Below are 18,830 nucleotides of genomic sequence, written 5' to 3' on the forward strand. Positions count from 1 at the left end.
ATGATGTTGTGGCCCGGGAAAAGTTTGATTTTCCAGCTCGCTCTGTTAGTGGTGAAGGAGTTGCCTGAAGCCGTCCGTCTCCCACCACCCACGTTAAAATCCCCGGCCGAAACACCAAGGTCGGTGGTAATTTAATTGCTCTCCGAATCCACATCTCTGAGTTTCAAGAATATATCTTACATCTTATCTATATCTTTGACCAGAATAACCTTTTTGACCACTGCAGAGCACCGTGCGGTTGCGTGCACTGTAATTTGGATGCATTTCTAGACTTGTATTTCTTTAAATGCTGGCAAGTGTTTACAAGAGCAATATATTTCATCACCGTTAAAAAAATAAAAAGAAGAAAAGCACGTAAACATTTGAATTGGGCCGTTATTTACGGCAGCATTTATTCTTATCATACCAAGCATATGACAGCATATTTACAGCATATGCAATCAATGTTACGGACCACGAGAGCACCGCGTTCCCGATCACAAAACTCTCCCCGCCACGTTAATATTCACAATCCGAATGCACGAGTTTTAGGTTTTATCACTGAGGTGGCTGCATATTTATTTGCGGACTTCCATGTGAGAATCAAAGGCGAACGGTTCGTGACATACGTCACGACCAAACGTTAGCGATTGGTTATGGCAGATCAGAGTGACTCTGAACATATCCAATAGTTTTAAACTTCAACAGAGTACCCGCCTTCAAGGAAGTAAACTTTTGTCAATGGAGAGTGGCCAGACTCTCTGTACAAATGAAATGTACAAGAGTCTGGTAAGACCAGGCTAGAATTTGCTCACTCTGAGTGCAAAATTTAAATGACGCATGTCTAGAATCGGACGTAGTCCACCATTCTTTTTGGGCACCACAAAATAACGGCTGTAGAAGCCTGCCTCTGCCTGAGCGGGTGGGATCTCTTCTACAGCACCCTTCTCTAGCAAAGATACAATTTCTTGTCTCAAAGCCCGAGCTTCCCAAGGACGCACCGTTGGAAAGTGGTGGACCCTTGCAGAACCAGATGGTGTAACCGTGGCGAATAGTACGTAACACCCATTGCAAGATCTCGGGCAGGTGTTGCCACACGGCCCAGTACTCTGCTAGGGGCTTTAATAATTCTGTTTTTGGTGCCTGATGAAAAGTGGGCACCAGTGTAACTTCTGATTGCAGTGAGCCTCTGGCGTCTGCGGAAACAGAAAGTACATGTGTATCTGGAACGTTCTCTAATACAGAGTGATCTGACTGTATAGAGCTCTGAAGCACAAGAGTGGCAGAGGTGTCTAATACAGGGAGCTGTCCCACTGCCTGTTCGGGCTGACCCCCCATCCCAGCGCTGGGGGGTTTTAACGGCGTCATAAATGGGCCACACACGAGTGACCCTAAGGCTTTTTCCTGAACTCCGAAGGCTAGAGCGCGGAGAGTGTCTGGTATGGTGCTCGTCGATGTGGCCCAGCCTATGACTGCCCGAGGCGCTTTTAGTGGCGGAACAGTAAAAGCCGGAACCAGGAGGCCACAATGATAGAGGCGAATACGCTTGCACGGTTCGTCCAAAATCTCAAGTGGAGGGCCTGGCCTCTGTGGACGAGTGAGCGGTTCAGGAACGATTCTTGGGGGCCTGAGGAAGAGAAGCTTTGGCCGTCGAGGTCAGGTCAATTAGTCTGCGCTGTCGCTGATGAGCTGGTGGGCGAGTCCACCAGTCCTTGGACACCATTCCCGCCATGGACCTTCCTACTGCTACAGTGTGCTTGGTAGCTCTCAGCGCCAAGTCAGTTGCCCGTCTGAGCTCTTTAACTGCCTCAGGAGTCATGCCTTCCCCCTCGTCCAACTCTTTCAACAGTTCAGCTTGATAGGCTTAAAGTACAGCCATAGAGTGGAGGGGTCGCTGCATGCTTTCCCAGCTGCCATGTAAGATTTCCCGATCAAAGAGGATGTAATCCCTGGTTTGGAAGGCAGCAGGGGGCGTGACTTCCAAGATGGAGCTGAAGTTGGTGCTAAATGAGCCGCAAGAGTCTCTTCGATGGTAGGCATCGTGGCATAACCATGATCCGCCATTTTGGAAATGGTCACGAAATCCGCAGCTGCGGGACACCGAAGGCGTTCCCATGGCGACGGTTCACAGTGTTAGGTGAACCTATGAAAGGGAACAGACTACTTCCACAAGCTGCCACAGAAAGCTATTTACTCTTACGCAGGCACAGAATGGACGTGCCACTTGTCCGTCGAATGTTGAACGTCTGCTTAGTGTGGCAACTTTGGACCCAGACGCTGGGTTTGACTGTTTCTGTTCTATTTCAGCAGAGAAAATAGTTTCAAACAAACACAGCAGAACCATAGCACATCTGATATGACTGGCAGTCTGGCATAAAGTGGGCTTGACGTTCGAGATTCGCAAATTTAGGGACCGTCTCTAAAGTTACATAGGTATACACATTTCTAACTTCAATAGCATTTGAAGAGAATGACTTACAGCCATAAAACTGACTGTAAAGTGTTCATCTAGGTGTCAGGTATGATGCACACCTTTTGGATTTTTGATATTTAATAAAATGTACTCAAATCATATGAAAATATGGATATCCATTATTTCACTAGGATATTGTTTGGGCTCTTACACAAAATATGCTGATTTAAATGTGTCATAGCTGATAGAACACTGATGAGAATATTGCTTGAGAATATATTTACAGAGATAATATTAGAGATTATTTTTCCACCAAATTATTATTATTTATGCGTTATGCGTTGCTATTGACAATGGCCATTATAAGGAAGGAAATCCCCCAGAATAAAATCTAGCTTAAAAATGTGCATAGAGCTGCTTGATTTATTTGTTGTTTGTTGATTTTCAAATATAAAACTTGTTGAAATGTTTTAAGTGTGTGCATCTGTCCTTTTTGAACACTATCATCTCATTTGAACAGAACCGTGATAGTATTGATAACCGTGATAATTTGGGTCAATATTATCGTGAAGTGAAATTTCCATACCGTTTCATCCCTTCTTTGATAGAATCATGTCCTCCTGTTCTGATATCAAAGACATGCAAAGTTCAACTTGTATAAAGTTCTTCTCAGTCTGCTGGTTGAACGGGAACTCAATTGTGTTTGCAAAAATTGCAGCTGTATACATTTTAAAAATATATACATAGTTTTCACATGGTTTTTATAATTGTATTAATTGTTTTGTGAAATACACACAGTATTACTATTTTATTACTGTATTGTGTTTAATATCTCTTCAGTTAAAAATAAAAACACATACTGTCCTCTCAAGTGGACATCTAAAAATCTCTTTGAAAAATGTTTATTTATTTATTTAATTTTAAATCTTGTTCAATAAATGCACAGAGCAAAAAACACAGAGGAAAAACATATCGTGATCAAGGTAATCATAATTCATGCTTGAAAGTGTTAATTAACCTTTCCAGGAACCCTTTGTACAACTGCATTGCAAAATTCATCAAACATCATAATTCTTGTGGAAAGTTTTCGGGATGATATATTTCCATGGTGAAGTTAAACAAATTTTAAGCCATAAATTATTTTTCTTTGGTCTACAGTTGTTGAGGTATGTAGACATTGTTATCTGGGTTTTCAGTATTTGTTGCTGGGTCCTGGGAATGTGCTGGAAATTCATTGCCCTGTACCTCTTCTTTCGTGGTTCTAAATACGCAAATATACGTCAGAATAGCTACCCCAACAACAGTTGTGAGAACACCTGCAACAATTGGTACTGGATTCGGAGGATTGTAAACTGCAAAAGATAAACAGAAGTGAACATCAGCAGAGTATGGCAAAGTCAGGAAAACATTTAGGGACACATTCAACATTAAGTTCTATTTTAAACCAAAGGACCTTTCCAGTGCGGCAGAAATGAATATTGTGGAAATGAAAAAACATTGCTCAACATTTCAGTCCTTAAATGATTAGTTCACTTTTAAATAAACTTTTGCTGATAATTTACTCACCCCCATGTCATCCAAGATGTCCATGTCTTTCTTTCTGCAGTCGAAAAGAAATGAAGGTTTTGGATGAAAACAGTCCAGGGTTTTTCTCCATAATGGACTTCAATGGGCCCCAAACGGTTCCAGGTCCAAATGACAGTTTCAGTGCAGCTTCAAAGGACTTTAAACGATACCAAGCGATGAATAAGGGTCTTATCTAGCGAAATGATCAGTTTATTCAGTTTATTATTTTACCTCTTTTCAGACGAACGTGATAATCTCTGAGCTCAGCCATTACTTCCGCTAAGTGAGGTCAAAATACCATTGTGGTCGGAAGTAATAGCGGAAGTAATGGCTGAGCTCAGAGATTATCACGTTCGTCTGAAAAGAGGTAAAATAATAGCATAAATACTGCTCGGTTTCTCGCAGAAACTGATCGTTTCGCTAGATAAGACCCTTATTCATCGTTTGGTATCATTTAAAGCCCTTTGAAGCTGTACTGAAACTGTCATTTTGGACCTTGAACCGTTTGGAGCCCATTGAAGTCCATTATATGGAGAAAAACAGCTGGAATGTTTTCATCCAAAACCTTAATTTCTTTTCGACTACAGAAAGAACATCTTGGATGACATGGGGGTGAGTAAATTATCAGCAAAAGTTTATTTAAAAGTGAACTAATGCTTATAAGAAGTGACCTGCTCCATCTAAAGTAAAACAATTTTTATGAGGTTTCTGATATGACAGGGGTCTTGACAGAAAGAACTATTCATTCTTTAGGCATTATTTTTAATTATGTAATTATTACACATTAGTAGCTCAGCACTGACCCCTGGTGTTTGTTCATTAAAAATTCTACATTAAACATTAGAGAGATAACAGATCAGGATCATGACTAGATGCAAAACATGTGCTGAAACAAAGTCATTCATGTTAGTTATCATGTATTAAAAAGTTAGTTGTTTATTAGACACTTACTGTAAATGAAGACTGTATTGCTGGGCCGAGACACCTGCCTATTTTTTGAAGAATAAAGTTGGTAAACACAATCATATTCTCCTTCATGCACTTTGGCATACTGGGTCAAAGACACAGAGAAGCCTGGTTTGCAGTACATTTCTCTCAGGATAGCACCATCCTTTCTAAACAGCATGTACCCCTAAACAGGAAAGAAAAGACTATTGAAGACAACTGCTGTATATGTACCAGAAACAATATTTGCTATGTAATAGAGAAACAATTCAGTGTAACAGTATTAAGAGTACAAGTGTGAATGTGGTGAGTTACATAGTCACTTGGTTTTAAATAAGTTGAGTCAATGGAGCAGGAGATTTCCACATCTTGTTTGTCCGTAGCATACAGTTCAGAGACAGGACCATAAGTAATTACAGACAGTTTAGGAGGGGGCAATGCATCTGGCAAAGGGGAACGTGAAAGGAAGACATTTATTAGAAAGGTATTAGAAATTAGTCAGACCCCATAAATTGGCGTTTTGTGGCTTTTTGTGGTATACTATTTTTATGAAGCCATTCGTAGATAAGCTTATGGACTCCTAACTAGGTAAGTCGTCTGGGAAAATGAGACAAAATGTTGATGATTCATCTTGCACTACACAGATTTTTGTCCAGTTTTACCCCTCTAAAAGTACATGTAGCCAACTATAGCAAACTATGGTTCATGAAAACTGTGCTTGTTAGGTCATTTCATGGGGTCTTTAAAACATTTTTGGGTGAAGTGACACGGCAATAATTTCGTACTATTAATCTCAAACGTCTCACCTGAACAAATTATGTAGAGAATGCCTCTATTTTTGCATGATTCAATTTCATTCATTGGGCAATCTCTGGTCTTTTCTTCTTTCCCACTGCATCTGATACCCCCGATTATGTTTGAGAATTGTCTGTTGTTTTCCAAAATCCTTTTCCACTCCAGCACATGCCCACATCCCAGTTCCCTGCACACCACGTTAGCCGTAGCAGTAGCGGCAGATGCATCGGCTACGGTATCAACTTCCTTCTGACAAACCGGTTCCCACTTGCCTTTGAGCTTGACATCCAGGTATCCTAAACAGCTTTCTCCACGGTCTTGCTCCCAGAGGCGAACCGGAAGCTCTTCTAATGGAGCACAAGTGAAGACAACGCACCATTGCTTTAGAAAACATAGATACACTTGAAATACATGTAATCTCTCATACATACAAAGAAATGCATTGCTTCCCATACCTGGGAAGGCTTGCTCAATATTAGACTGAGGTGAACGGATCAGTTTTCCATTGTACAACATTTCCATAGTGCAGGCAAACTCTATTGGGACGACTGCATTTGTCTGTTTTAAAAGGATACTAGTGCTATTTGTGAGAAACACAGAACCAGCGAAGGTCCAGTTGGTTCCCGGTGTGACAGGGAGGATGCGGTAATACAGACTTAATGTGATGTTTGTGACTGGGCCAGCGGCTGAATCACAGTACACAGTGTAATTCCCACCCACAAGAAAGAGATTGGGCTGCAAAGACACTTTGGGAGGAGGAAGGGCAGCTGTTAAAAGGGAAAGAGAAAGAAAGAGAGTGACATTTCAGCAGAAAATGTCTAATCTTAAATGTTAAATCACACTCAACTGTGCATAAATAAACTTACATACGACTAAGGTAACAGGGTTACTGAATGGAGAATAAGAATTCTTCAGTTCAGTTCGAGTGGATTGGTACCAGCACACCATTTTTCCTTCGAACTTGGCTATTGCAGGGATTGTGAAACCCACTGAAGTCGAATATTTGACGACATCAGAGGTCACCCAAGCTTCTGTGGTCTCTGGGGTCTGTGAGGAGTTTTCCAGCTTGCCCATAGACACAGTTACAGGATACCGAGCACCACTAGGGGTGTCACAGGAAACATGTAATAAGGTGTTTAGTGCAATATTACTTGCATTCACCCAGAATGTGAACTTGAGTTTAGGGGCTGGAACAGATGCTAAAGGTGAGAGACAGAATGAGAAAGGAACAGAACAAGAAAAGGGAGGACAACACTTATTAATGCATTATTGGACCAGCATTTATAGTTTTTAATTTAGTTGTGCTTGTTCATTTCGAATCAATCAGCAAACCGTATGAGCAACACTAAAAAAAAAAAAAAAAAAAAAAAAAATCATGGGATTTGTTTTTATTTAGTGTTAGGATCTTATGTTGCACAGGCCATTTCAAGTCACACATACACTACTGTTCAAAGGTTTGGTTATTTTGGAAAAGAAAAGAAAGACTTGTATTTCAAATAAATGCAGTTCCTTTGAGCTTTATTCATCAAAGTATCCTGAAAAATGTATCACAGTTGTGATGACTGCTAAAAATAAAGCTTTTACATTTATAAAAATTATTATAAATGGTAATAATAGACTTTTTTCAAAAACATTCAAACAAAAAAAGGTACACCAAAAACTTTTGAACTGTAGTGTAGCACAATAAGAAGAGAACCTGCATATCAACATGTTAGTGCAGGCATGATAAACTTAAAGCTACACTGTGTAACTTTTTTAGTCTATTCTTAGCTAAAAACACTTAGTTCTTTCAAAAATATATGTGCTCATTAATGTATATTTACTTCTTTCAAGTAATAAAGTATTCTCGTAAGTTTATAATATGCCATTGAAAATACATAAGGTAATGGGATCTAACGGTGGTCGCCATTTGCCCCTCCATCTTGAAAGTACATTAGCCAAAGAGGGACATACCCGTATATTCAAGCTTCGCTTTTCGCGTTTTAACCGGTTTTAATACTCGATGGCACTGTACAAAATTATCTGCCTCGCGCATGTGCGCGTCAACTTGTTCAGACTTGTCTGGTGCATGCGCAGAGAGTTTTCATCTCAGCAGCTCCAGTAACAGATTTATACGGAGTTTTCCTGGCTTGTTTATTCCTCAAAAGTCTGTTTTTCCTTGTGTGGTATTTCTGTGCGTTAATAACTCCGTAAGTAATAATAGTTATTGTCATTGTAGATGTGTTTCAGAGTGTGTCATTGCGTAATTCAGTTAATGTCACCTCAGAAGTATTTTTGTGTCAACACACAATAGTGTAATGCTCACCTATTTGAATAATCATTCAGTTATTTTGTTATCAACAATGTTTATTCGTTTATAGAAAATATTTGCTTGTAATGTATGTTGATGGAAATGTATCAGGTCTGATCGGCATATTAACAATTGTTATACAGAGCGCACACTTTTGTAACCGGACACCGCTTGCTAGCAGCAGCAGCGGCAGCTCCGCTCCTTTTAATGCAGCTGCATTTAGCGCCTATATATGGTACAATACGCTCTGGTTTACGGTTACATTATACAAATGTAACTTATAAGTATAGTTATACAGTTCTTAACTGTGTATGTATATTTACCATCCTTATTTGTTCTCTCACAGAAACCACATTTATGTACATATCCACGCAAACCTGTTTATGCCTTGCAATTGGATGACTGAATAAACATTACTATCATCAAAGTTCACTCTGGATTAGCTGCAGTTCTTTCTAGCCGAATAATTAGGCCAGTTGAGTTCCAACCATCCCACTGCGCACAGAATATCCCACAGGCACCGTGTCGAATGTGGACGAGGTCGAAATGGAAGCCATGTTAATCTTGGACTAAATCGGCCACCGTAGGAGTTGAAACGAAATCGGAATTGAGAGGAACAAACTAAAATTCACTGGATGGTCATATACCTTTTCACCACTAGATGGGGGAAAATATCACACAGTGTAGCTTTAACATTATGAATATTATTATTTATCAGATTTTATGATCATTCATCTTTTTACAATTTATGTGCTTTTCAAAAGAACCCTGATAACCTAAACGTCTTTCATTAATGCATTTTTATGAACAGGACAAGTTAATGAGAATACAGTACTTCTATAAACAGCATGACAGATACACTATATTGCCAAAAGTTTTGGGCCTTTACATGCACATGAACTTTAATGACCCCATTCTTAATCCGTAGGGTTTAATATGGAGTTGGCCCACCCTTTGCAGCTATAACAGCTTCTGGAAGGCTTTCCACAAGGTTTAGGAGTGTGTTTATGGGAATTTTTGACTATTCTTCTAGAAGTGCATTTGGGAGGTCAGGCACTGATTTTGGACGAGAAGACCTGACTCGCAGTCTCTGCTGTAATTCATCCCAAAGCTGTTCTATCGGATTGAGTTAAGGACTCTGTGCTGGCCAGTCTAGTTCCTTCACACCAAACTCGCTCATCCGTGTCTTTATGGACCTTGCTTTGTGCACTGGTGCGCAGTCATGTTTGAACCGGAAGGGGCCGTCCCCAAACTGTTCCCACAAAGTTGGGAGCATGGAATTGTCCAAAATGTCTTGGTATGCTGAAGAATTAAGAGTTCCTTTCACTGGAACTAAGGAGCCAAGCCCAACCCCTGAAACATAACCCACACTATAATCCCCCCTTCACCAAACTTTACACTTGGCACAATGCAGTCAGGCAAGTACTGTTCTCCTGGCATCTGCCAAACCCAGACTCGTCCATCGGATTGTGTCTCCATTGCTCTAGTAGGGCTGTCACTTTTTATTCGATATTCGAATCTGCATTCAAACATGACGTGAAATATCCGTAATCCAACTATAAATAAACTACCTGGTTTTTAAAGTGCGCATTTTTTACAGTCTATGATTAGACCGTTTGTTTTGTTTTTTTATTGGTTGCCATCTCATCCAATAGAGGGCGCTCTAAACTTATTGTAGCGTAGGCCCATGACCAAATCAAGTGAATAATAGCCAGTCGGTTTTGAAAATGGAAGATAACTCTCAGAAAGGCCAGCCTGAGCGGACAAATGTAAGGCTTGGATGCAGCTGCTCGGCCATGGAAACCCATTCCATGAAGCTCTCAAGCACTATTCTTGAGCTAATCTGAAGGCCACATGAAGTTTGGAGGTCTGTAGCTATTGACTCAGCGGAAAGTTGGCGACTGCTCCGTACTGTGCGCCTCAGCATGCGCTGACCCCGCTTTGTGATTTTACGTGGCCTACCACTTCGTGGCTGAGTTGCTGTTTTTCCCAATTGCTTCCACTTTGTTATAATACCACTAGCAGTTGACCGTGGAATATTTATTAGTGAGGACATTTCACGAATGGACTTATTGCACAGGTGGCAACCTATATCACGGTACCGCACTTGAATTCACTGAGCTCCTGAGAGCAACCCATTGTTTCACAAATGTTTGAAGAAGCATGCCTAGGTGCTTGATTTTATACACCTTTGGCCATGGAAGTGATTGGAACACCTGAATTCAATGATTTGGAGGGGTGTCCCAATACTTTTGGCAATAGTGTACATGTAAGATTATATGACCTGTCCCCTGACTGAAAAAAAAAGTCCATCTTCCCTTGTACTGACCATATGTGTGCTTCTGCTTCTGTACAGGAGGTTATTCAGGTGAAATGATTCTTACCCTGGGACACTGTGATTCTCACACACATTATCCAGCACACCACAGCTAGCGCTATGAAGAAAGAGTGATTGCAATATACTGTGAAAAACAGGATTTACCAAATTAAAGTACATGAAATGTGCACATTTCAACATTTTATACAAGGGGAAACAAGCAACAAGACATGTTATTTAAACCCAAATAAATCATTTTAACCCTTAATATAGTTATTTATATTTTAGACTGCTGGTTGAAAATATATTTGTACTTTACAAAAGTATATTATTGTGATTCAAACAAACTCAATATTTAGAAGAGTACTATTTTCAACACTTATTGCTTAATTGGCCAGACTGACCGGCCAGCATCTAAACTCTCATCTAAACAGCATCTAGTCCTGCTAACTGGAATGCAAATATTATTAGCTCAAGCATGGGGACTTATGATATATTTTGAATCAATAATAGTGCCAGTTCTATCTATCAAGGCTGTTCTCTTTTAGTAAATGCAAATACATTTAGTTAAGAATTGGGAGAATAAAGTTCTTTGGATAGCCTTGATTTATTCCTTCTAATTTATCCAATTAGTTGCAATTTATTAAAAAATATATTTACTGAAAACAAAAATCTTTAACTGGAAATCAGAGCTGCATGTTTTTGCAATTAGCTAAATTCAATTACGTATTCCTCTGATGGACAATGTCCTACGATGAGATGAGCAAGGAAAACGAAATAAACACTTACCTCTTATGTTGGGGAGAAACATTTTGATAGGGAAAAGTAAATGAACCTGTGACACGGTACGAATGAAAACTGTTTAAATCCACCACAAAGCAGAGCTGAAATGCCCAAATGGTGAAACACTGCTTAAGTAACTAACAGGAAGTTAGTTAGTTCCCACCACCAAAAAAGGAAATTGACCCAAAAAAGGATGTGACATTTTTTTTATTTAAAATATCTTTTGAGTGCACTATATACGGTGTGTAATGTATTTTAAATAATTTTAATTCAAATAAGTATGTTTAAATCAATCTTGAATATTTTTGTATTATATTTAATATTTTATTTTAATTTTTTCCCCAGCACAATTCACTCATATTTCCACATTAGTCATAATTTATATTGATACCTCTGTCCATACAATAGAACATTTAAATTAATATCTCATATTTCTTTTTAAATTGTATACCCCTGCACATTCCCTTTCGTTTTGTAATACTTTGGTGCACAGTATTTCTCTCCCCTTGTTGATGAAGATCTTATCACTCCAAAAGTGATTCCAAGGCATGTCCTTTAGAAGCCATGGCTCATGATCCCAAACTTAGCCAGAGGCCTCTGCTTTGACCCGAGTGACCCGGCTAGATCTCTAATCCTGCATGGCTTTACGGCCGCTCTTAGGATGGCTGTGTTGCATAACTGAGAGAGCAGATTATTGACTGTTCAGCCTCACGTTTGTCCCTGCCGTTATGTTAGAGATGCTACACAGGTGGAAGAGAGTGTGAGGAAAAAAGCATATTTACACCATCTTACAATGGATCATGCATATTTACAAAAATAACACACAATCAAGTCAGTCGTAATAGCGTTTTGTTAGCGTTCACACTATACATAACAGTACAGCAGTTGTTGCTGTAAAAAAAACGTTAAATGTTTTATTAGCAGCTGAATTACATCTATTGTCTGCTGTGGGATACAATAGTTTTGCAAATATGGAATCCACAGCATTTCAATTAATTTACACTAACTCCGCCCACCAATGTCTGGTTGGGCAAAAGTTTGAATCCTCCTTTTGTTTTTCTCCCTTTTCCCATCGCATATCAGATTGGGAGCATTTATTTTCAATAAATATGAAGAAAATATTTGAAAAGTGGAATTAAAGTGCCTGATGATTATTTAATAATAAAAGCGTTATTAAAAGTAAAAATAAAAAAAGTGTTTATCGGGTAGAGTTAGGGGTAGGGAGGGCTTTATTGTCCCAATAAGGCGGCATTTATTTAATAAATATAATAATTTACACTTAATGTACTGTTTTATAATGTACTAAAATACTGAGGTGCAAATAGTATATAACTATTTACACTTATTGCAAAGAAAATACTGCTATTTTTACATATAGTGTAAATAGAATCTATTGCTATTTGCACATAAAAATATTTACAGCATTATTCAGTAATGATTATGTTAGTATTTATTTAAATACATAATACAGAATTAATTTAGGAATTATTCTACATGTAAGTCATCCAATCATATTTCTTAAACTGTTTGCTTTAACCTATGAAACTGACTGAAATGATCATAGATACATTTCCCCTTGAAACTGGCAATAATAGGAAGTGATTTCGTGAGACAGGACTGCACTGAGGTTTCAAAATGCACTTCTTTTCAGGGCCCATGTGTTCTTCACTGCATTGCTTCACTGATTCTGTCATCAAGCATTGCCCCACAACACTGAGGGCATCTATACACCCTCATTGAGTGCTTATCAGAGATTAAAAGATTTCAGAAAGCCATTAGTCATCACTCTTTTTCTTTTTTCTTTTATCCTTGTCTCTGCTTTTCTTCTCCTTTTCTTTCTCTTCCTTTTCCTTCAATGCTTTCTTCTCTTTCTTCTTCCCATCCTTGGCCTCCTTATACTTCCACTTTGGTGGCTCCAGGTAACCTTTCTGCCTTTTATTCTTCTTCTCTTTCTTTGGGGTTGGCTCAGAGGATTTTGTGACTTTGATATGTGGGATACAGCCCGAGGGGAAAACACTGTTGCGCCGTGACGCTACACTACGAGGAATGATAGTGCGCATACCGGTCTGAGCAATGGACAGCACACTGCCACGCCTTGCTGTATCAGCACAGCAGGACACAGAGACGGACTCGACAGAGTGGATAGATGGAGAGATGGAGGTGATGGAGCTGTTTCGATGGCATAGCGAACTCTCCTCCAGCTGTTTCTGTGAGTGCTTCTGCATCAGCTCAGCCACAGCCAGCCGACGCTTACCTACCTGTGGAGGGCTGCTTGGGCAAAGCGGGCGTGTGGCCGTGGCTATGAATGGGCTGTGTAGGCTGGTGGTCATTCGCACCATGTGATCCATGACACCATTTTCCTGTGGGTCACGTGGGAAACTGAAACCGAATGTACTCTTGAAATGATGAGTCAACTTCTGGCGAGCACTCTTATTGGCTGTTGCTTTGCTGACCAGCAACTTAAGTTTGGGCCACTCTGGGACATAGGTGTCACAGAATTGTTCCGCGGTGGGATGGAGTACAAGGTGGCGCAGACGTCTCAGTGTGTCAAAGCGACCTGTTTTCAGTGCCCAGTCACGTGCACATTTACCACGATTGGTGTCTACAGCATTTACATCAGCACCTAAGAACAATACAGAGAATTAAAATAATAATCATTCAAAAATCCTAAGCAGATATAATTTGTGTATTAGAGGTTTGCTGGAGGATTATGGTTTAAAAAAAAAAAAAAGCAGTCATGCCATTTAAACTGAGAGGGCTTAGTTAAAGGGATAGTTCACCCAAAAATGAGTTTACTCACCCTCAAGTTGTTCCAAACCTGTATGAATTTCTTTCTTCTGCTGAACACAAAAGAAGATATTTTGAAGAATATGGGTATAGCCCAGGGTTCCTCAAACTCGATCCTGGAGGGCCACTGTCCTGCAGAGTTTAGCTCCAACACTGATAAAACACACCTGAGCATGCTAATCAATGTCTTCAGAATCACTAGAAACTCACAGCTAGGTGTGTTTGATCAGAGTTGGAGCTAAACTGTGCAGGACAGTGGCCCTCCAGGACCGAGTTTGAGGAACCCTGGTATAGCCAAACACTTGATGGGCCCCATTGACTTAGTATGGGTAAAAAAAATACTATAGAAGTCAATGGGGCCCATCAAATGTTTGGTTACCAACATTCTTCAAAATATCTTCTTTTGTGGAATACAGGTTTGGAACAACTTGAGTGAACTTTCCCTTTAAAATACACTTTTTTAAGGTTAAAAGAAGTCAGTAGTTCCAAATTTGGACTGTTATTTTGCCTTCCACAGATCGTATGCTTGGCTGCTTAATCCATTAATCAATCTAATAGGTGCTACTGGGGTGAACTGGGTCAGTGCCAGCTATGGCATTCTTGATTGGCTGTGTGGGTCATTCGGTGACTTGTTGTCTCTCCCTAGTGATGCAATAAATATATAAGCAATATAAACTCTAAAAAAAAAGGTTCTATATGGCACCAAAAAATGGTTCTTCATCATAATCATAGAGGATCATATAGCACCATATCTTAACATGTTCTGTAAAGGTAGCGGTGCTATATAGCACCTTAGTCAAAGAACCGGTGAAGAACCTCTGAAGAACCACTGAAGCACCAAAATTGGTGCTATATAGCACTTTAAAAGGTCCCCTATGATTACGAGCCAAGAACCATTTTTGGTGCCATATAGAACCTTTTTTTTTTTTTTTAGAGTGTATGGAATGCTCATATCTCAAAGATAATTTCCAGCATATCAGCATGTGTGTTCAATTACTTACCGTGCATTATAAGAGCTGCCACCACATCAGTCCTGCCCTGCATGGCAGCTTTAATGAGGGCAGTGAATCCTCTGTAGTCTCTGATCTCTGTCTCTGCTCCAGGGAAGTAATTCATGATGTAGTTACATATGGAGACATGACCTGTGTACAGAAAGATTTAAAACTTTTTTTTAACATTTAATTTCCGAAGATATACAAAATAAAGAAATGAGGTGAATGTCCTAAACAGTAAATAGTAACCTTGAATAGCATTTAACATGAAGTCATTGTCAACTCAACAATATTAGGCAGAATCCAAGCAGTAGTTCCTTTAACTACCATTTAAAAAAGTGAATTGACATCACACGTTTCAACTGACCAGCTTGAGCAGCGATCATTAGAGCGGTGTTGCCATCATTGTCTTGGTGGTTAATATCCAGGTGTGGACAGCCGTGCAGCTCATAAACAATCGGAAGAAAGCCTTTATATGCAGCCACCATCAGTCCATTCTAGAAGAGAGAAGGATGTTATAAGGACCTAATTTGATCAATTTACAGTTAAAAAGGTTAGAGACATATAGACTGCAGCACATGGACACTCCACACCAACAGACAACACTCTTATAACCAACCAAACCATAATAACCCTGCAACACTTTTCGAGGCAAATTTTTTTGAATCATGATTACATTAAGGTCTGTTAACAGTACTTAAATTGACTTTCACATGCTGTTAAATTTAAAATGAAATGCAGTCATACCTAAAATATGAATTTTGTTAACAAGCTGCTACATAAGGACTGTAATGGTTGTCCAAGGTGCGTTCACTTTTAAAAAACTAAACATAAATTTTAACCTCACACCCCATTTTACTCAAACATTTGAAACTCCCAAAGAAAATCATGTCGAAATAGCTTTTATGGATGACCTACAAATGTATTTAAAACATCGGTCAAACTTTATATTAGGTGGCCTTAACTACTATGTAGATAAACATACATGTGGGTGCATTGCAATTACATATAAAGTACTTGCATTTAATTAAGATTTGTTATGACACTGACTATGACTATGACTTTTCTTCTAACTGTAATCCAAACCCTTACCCCTGAACTCAAACCCCTAATCCAAACCCTACCCTTACGCCTAACCTCAAACTCAGCAGTAAATGTGGGAATTCTCCAGAAAATGTAGTTACAAACCCATAGTCTTGTAGGTATTTAATGTTAGTACATAGTAGTTAAGGCCATCTAATATAAAGGTAGCACTTTATTTTACGGCCCTGTTCCCATGTAGATATTATAGTAATTACACTAACCCCAAACCTACCCCTAAACCTAACCTCAACCCATGCAGTTACCTTATATTACCCAGTACTTTCTTAGGTATGTACAATGTAAGTACACATACTTTAAATGTTGACCAAAACATAATTGGTTGTCAATGATGTTATATATTTTTAATGACAGGTTGACAAAAGTTATATATTTTTAAAGGATTACCTCGATCTTATAGCTCACTCCTGAAATGACTATTGCCAAAGCAACTGACTTTTCTGCTCTTTGATTAGACAGTCGGTCTCATGCTCTTTAATACTAATCTGCTCAAGTCTTACCCAGCCATTAATGTCAACTTCCATGACCTCATCACGGGTCACACCACGTTCCAACACTCTCTTCAGTGCTTCTGCATCATTTTGGACACACGCCTCATATAGTGTGTTGGCAGTTCCCTTTTTCCTGTCCTCTTGTTCATAATCAGGGAGAACAGAGTCCTCAGAGAGCAAACTTCCAGAGTCAGACTCTTCCAACAATGATATTTCATCATCATTCGGGCCTGACCCCAGGTTTGGGTCCTCAAAGGCAGAGCTCTGAACTGCTGCCATGTCTCAAGAGTTTAATGTTGCCTACAACATCTTTTCTGGCATTTGAGGAAAGTGCTCCAACACGGTTGTAGTAGGTCAGCGACTCGAGGTGAAGGAATGCGCTCCAAGTGTTTATGGCCCCTGTCTTAAGGTAAACAGACCAACAGAGATAAACCACAAGGCTCTCTAACCAAGTGAGAACCTTCATAAAAAATAATGCATTTGCAGCGATTGCAACTATTACCGTTCAATTGACTCAAAAACTCTGACGCGAGAAAATTGGGAGTTTTAATAGCTCCGGATTTAGCCAGGGAGAGCTGTGCTTAAATTGTCAGTGCTAAATCTGGCCTGCTCAGGCTTAAAATACACAGATACCAATAAACAGGCTTACGTACATTTTAAAAGCATGTTACCTCAGTGAACTGTAACATAAATATAAGTATACATTTTATCGGCTATTTTAAGTTATAAAGCATAGTTACAAAACTGGTGTTCTCAAAACAGCAGTAAATTAAACATGTCTCCAGTTTTGCATATCACAAGGCAAAATACAATCCAAATATAATAACAATAAGGCAATAAACATTCTCTTTAGAGCTCTAATAAACCAAAATAAACACAATCAGATGCTCTTTTTATTTAACATAGAGATTGTATGGAGTATAACTCACCTGTGTCCGCCTTTCAGAAGAAAAGAAGAGCCTTCGGTGAGCGCTGCTATACCTTTGTTTAACTTTCACATCCTTAATATCAGAAACCTCTTCCAGAAAATACATCAGTCAGCTTCACGTCTTCATAGTGCATGTGTGTGTGTGTGTGTGTAGTATGTGATCATAGAGGGTGTACATGCTCCGTAATACCTCAGGTCATTAGACTGACTAATGCCTTTCAGGATCAGAAAGGACCCAACACAGGCACTCGGAGCGTAATCACCTTTCTCACACACACACACACACACACACACACACACACACACACACACACACACACACACACACACACACACACACACACACACACACACACACACACACACACACACACACACACACACACACACACACACACACACACACACACACACACGCTATTTTATGAAAATAAAAAACTGTACTTTGTTTTTATATCACACACTCAAACTTGACTTGTATCATACTGACAAACATAAAGTATTAAATGATGATCTTAAATGATGATGTTGATAAAGTTAAACAGAGGGTGTGTTTCAGGACTTTGTGTGTTTTTGTCTTATATATTGCTTGTTTTATTTCCCAGGGACCCTGCATTTAGTTTAGAGGAACGTGAAGCTGTCTTTGATCAGATTTCAAGACAGAGTGACGTACTTTGCAGACAAAAATGTCCTTACATGTTCAGGTTAAATGTTTATCTGGTAATTAACACTTGCCTCTCCAGATGGTCAAAATGAGACAATCCATCTCCATAAACCAGTCCCACAAAAATGTCTTTGATTTCTGTGGAATACATCAATTTCAATCATCATTACGTAATTAACACTAATGTCAGTAGTACAACAACCTAAAAATATTTTGTGCTGAACATAATTGATCAGGCACAGGACATACAGAGATAGCGCTTTATACAGAAAATAATGACAAACTTGCAAGCTGATTTACTTAAATTCTTGTTATTCTGAAGGGACTGATAAAATAATCTTACATCTTTCAAAGTTTGGCAAAACAAAAAGTTTACATTAAGTTAATCCTCCTGTATCCCAGCACCACATCAAGTCAGTCATCATTGATATACAAGCACACATATCAGATTACACATATACTGAATATGTTGAGGTTGACAGTGCTAGAAATTTAAATGAACAATTATAGTAACAGATTATTCTTACACTCTAAAAAATGCTGGGTTAAAAACAACACAAGTTGGGTTGAAAATGGACTAACCCAGCAATTGGGTTGTTTTAACCAAGTGATTGGGTTGTTTTAAGCAAACATTTAACCCAACCGCTGGGTTAAAACAACCCAATTCAGTGCGCCACTCCCACCACGCGAATCACACGCTGCGCGAAGGGCACCAAGTGCTCAGGGGGCACCACAAGAAAATGCTCTCCCCAACCACCCCCACCCCCCACTCAGCTCTA

The 18,830-nt window shown here is 39.3% G+C and overlaps 2 protein-coding genes across 2 annotated transcripts; both read right to left on the bottom strand.

Moving 5' to 3' along the window:
• Nucleotides 1-3,285: 3,285 nt before the first annotated feature.
• Nucleotides 3,286-11,196, bottom strand: LOC307140792 (uncharacterized protein). Its single transcript, XM_079840505.1, has 8 exons — nucleotides 11,095-11,196; nucleotides 10,373-10,423; nucleotides 6,565-6,897; nucleotides 6,154-6,465; nucleotides 5,710-6,045; nucleotides 5,219-5,346; nucleotides 4,910-5,090; nucleotides 3,286-3,744 (listed from the first exon to the last, which is right to left on the bottom strand). The coding sequence occupies exons 1-8, from the start codon at nucleotides 11,114-11,116 to the stop codon at nucleotides 3,545-3,547; spliced, it is 1,563 nt and encodes a 520-aa protein (XP_079696631.1). The 5' UTR covers nucleotides 11,117-11,196; the 3' UTR covers nucleotides 3,286-3,544.
• Nucleotides 11,197-11,278: 82 nt separating this feature from the next.
• Nucleotides 11,279-17,719, bottom strand: ankrd33ab (ankyrin repeat domain 33Ab). The gene is made up of 5 exons (XM_079840506.1): nucleotides 17,389-17,719; nucleotides 16,469-16,862; nucleotides 15,235-15,364; nucleotides 14,877-15,017; nucleotides 11,279-13,711 (listed from the first exon to the last, which is right to left on the bottom strand). The coding sequence occupies exons 2-5, from the start codon at nucleotides 16,736-16,738 to the stop codon at nucleotides 12,864-12,866; spliced, it is 1,389 nt and encodes a 462-aa protein (XP_079696632.1). The 5' UTR covers nucleotides 16,739-16,862; nucleotides 17,389-17,719; the 3' UTR covers nucleotides 11,279-12,863.
• Nucleotides 17,720-18,830: the final 1,111 nt, after the last annotated feature.

The sequence above is a fragment of the Gobio gobio genome (assembly GCF_949357685.1).
Source record: "Gobio gobio genome assembly, chromosome: 17".
NCBI classification, from domain to species: domain Eukaryota; kingdom Metazoa; phylum Chordata; class Actinopteri; order Cypriniformes; family Gobionidae; genus Gobio; species Gobio gobio.

What these genes read in the sequence shown, in the direction of transcription:
- LOC307140792 (XM_079840505.1), bottom strand. Translation starts at nt 11,116, where the DNA reads ATGTTTCTCCCCAACATAAGAG. An exon ending in CCCTGTTACCTTAGTCGTAT is followed by an intron (nt 6,466 to 6,564) that starts GTAAGTTTATTT and finishes CCCTTTTAACAG; the next exon opens with CTGCCCTTCCTCCTCCCAAA. An exon ending in TATTGAGCAAGCCTTCCCAG is followed by an intron (nt 6,046 to 6,153) that starts GTATGGGAAGCA and finishes GTGCTCCATTAG; the next exon opens with AAGAGCTTCCGGTTCGCCTC.
- ankrd33ab (XM_079840506.1), bottom strand. Translation starts at nt 16,738, where the DNA reads ATGGCAGCAGTTCAGAGCTCTGCCTTTGAGGACCCAAACCTGGGGTCA. An exon ending in AAGTTGACATTAATGGCTGG is followed by an intron (nt 15,365 to 16,468) that starts GTAAGACTTGAG and finishes TCTCTCTTCTAG; the next exon opens with AATGGACTGATGGTGGCTGC. An exon ending in AATGATCGCTGCTCAAGCTG is followed by an intron (nt 15,018 to 15,234) that starts GTCAGTTGAAAC and finishes TTCTGTACACAG; the next exon opens with GTCATGTCTCCATATGTAAC.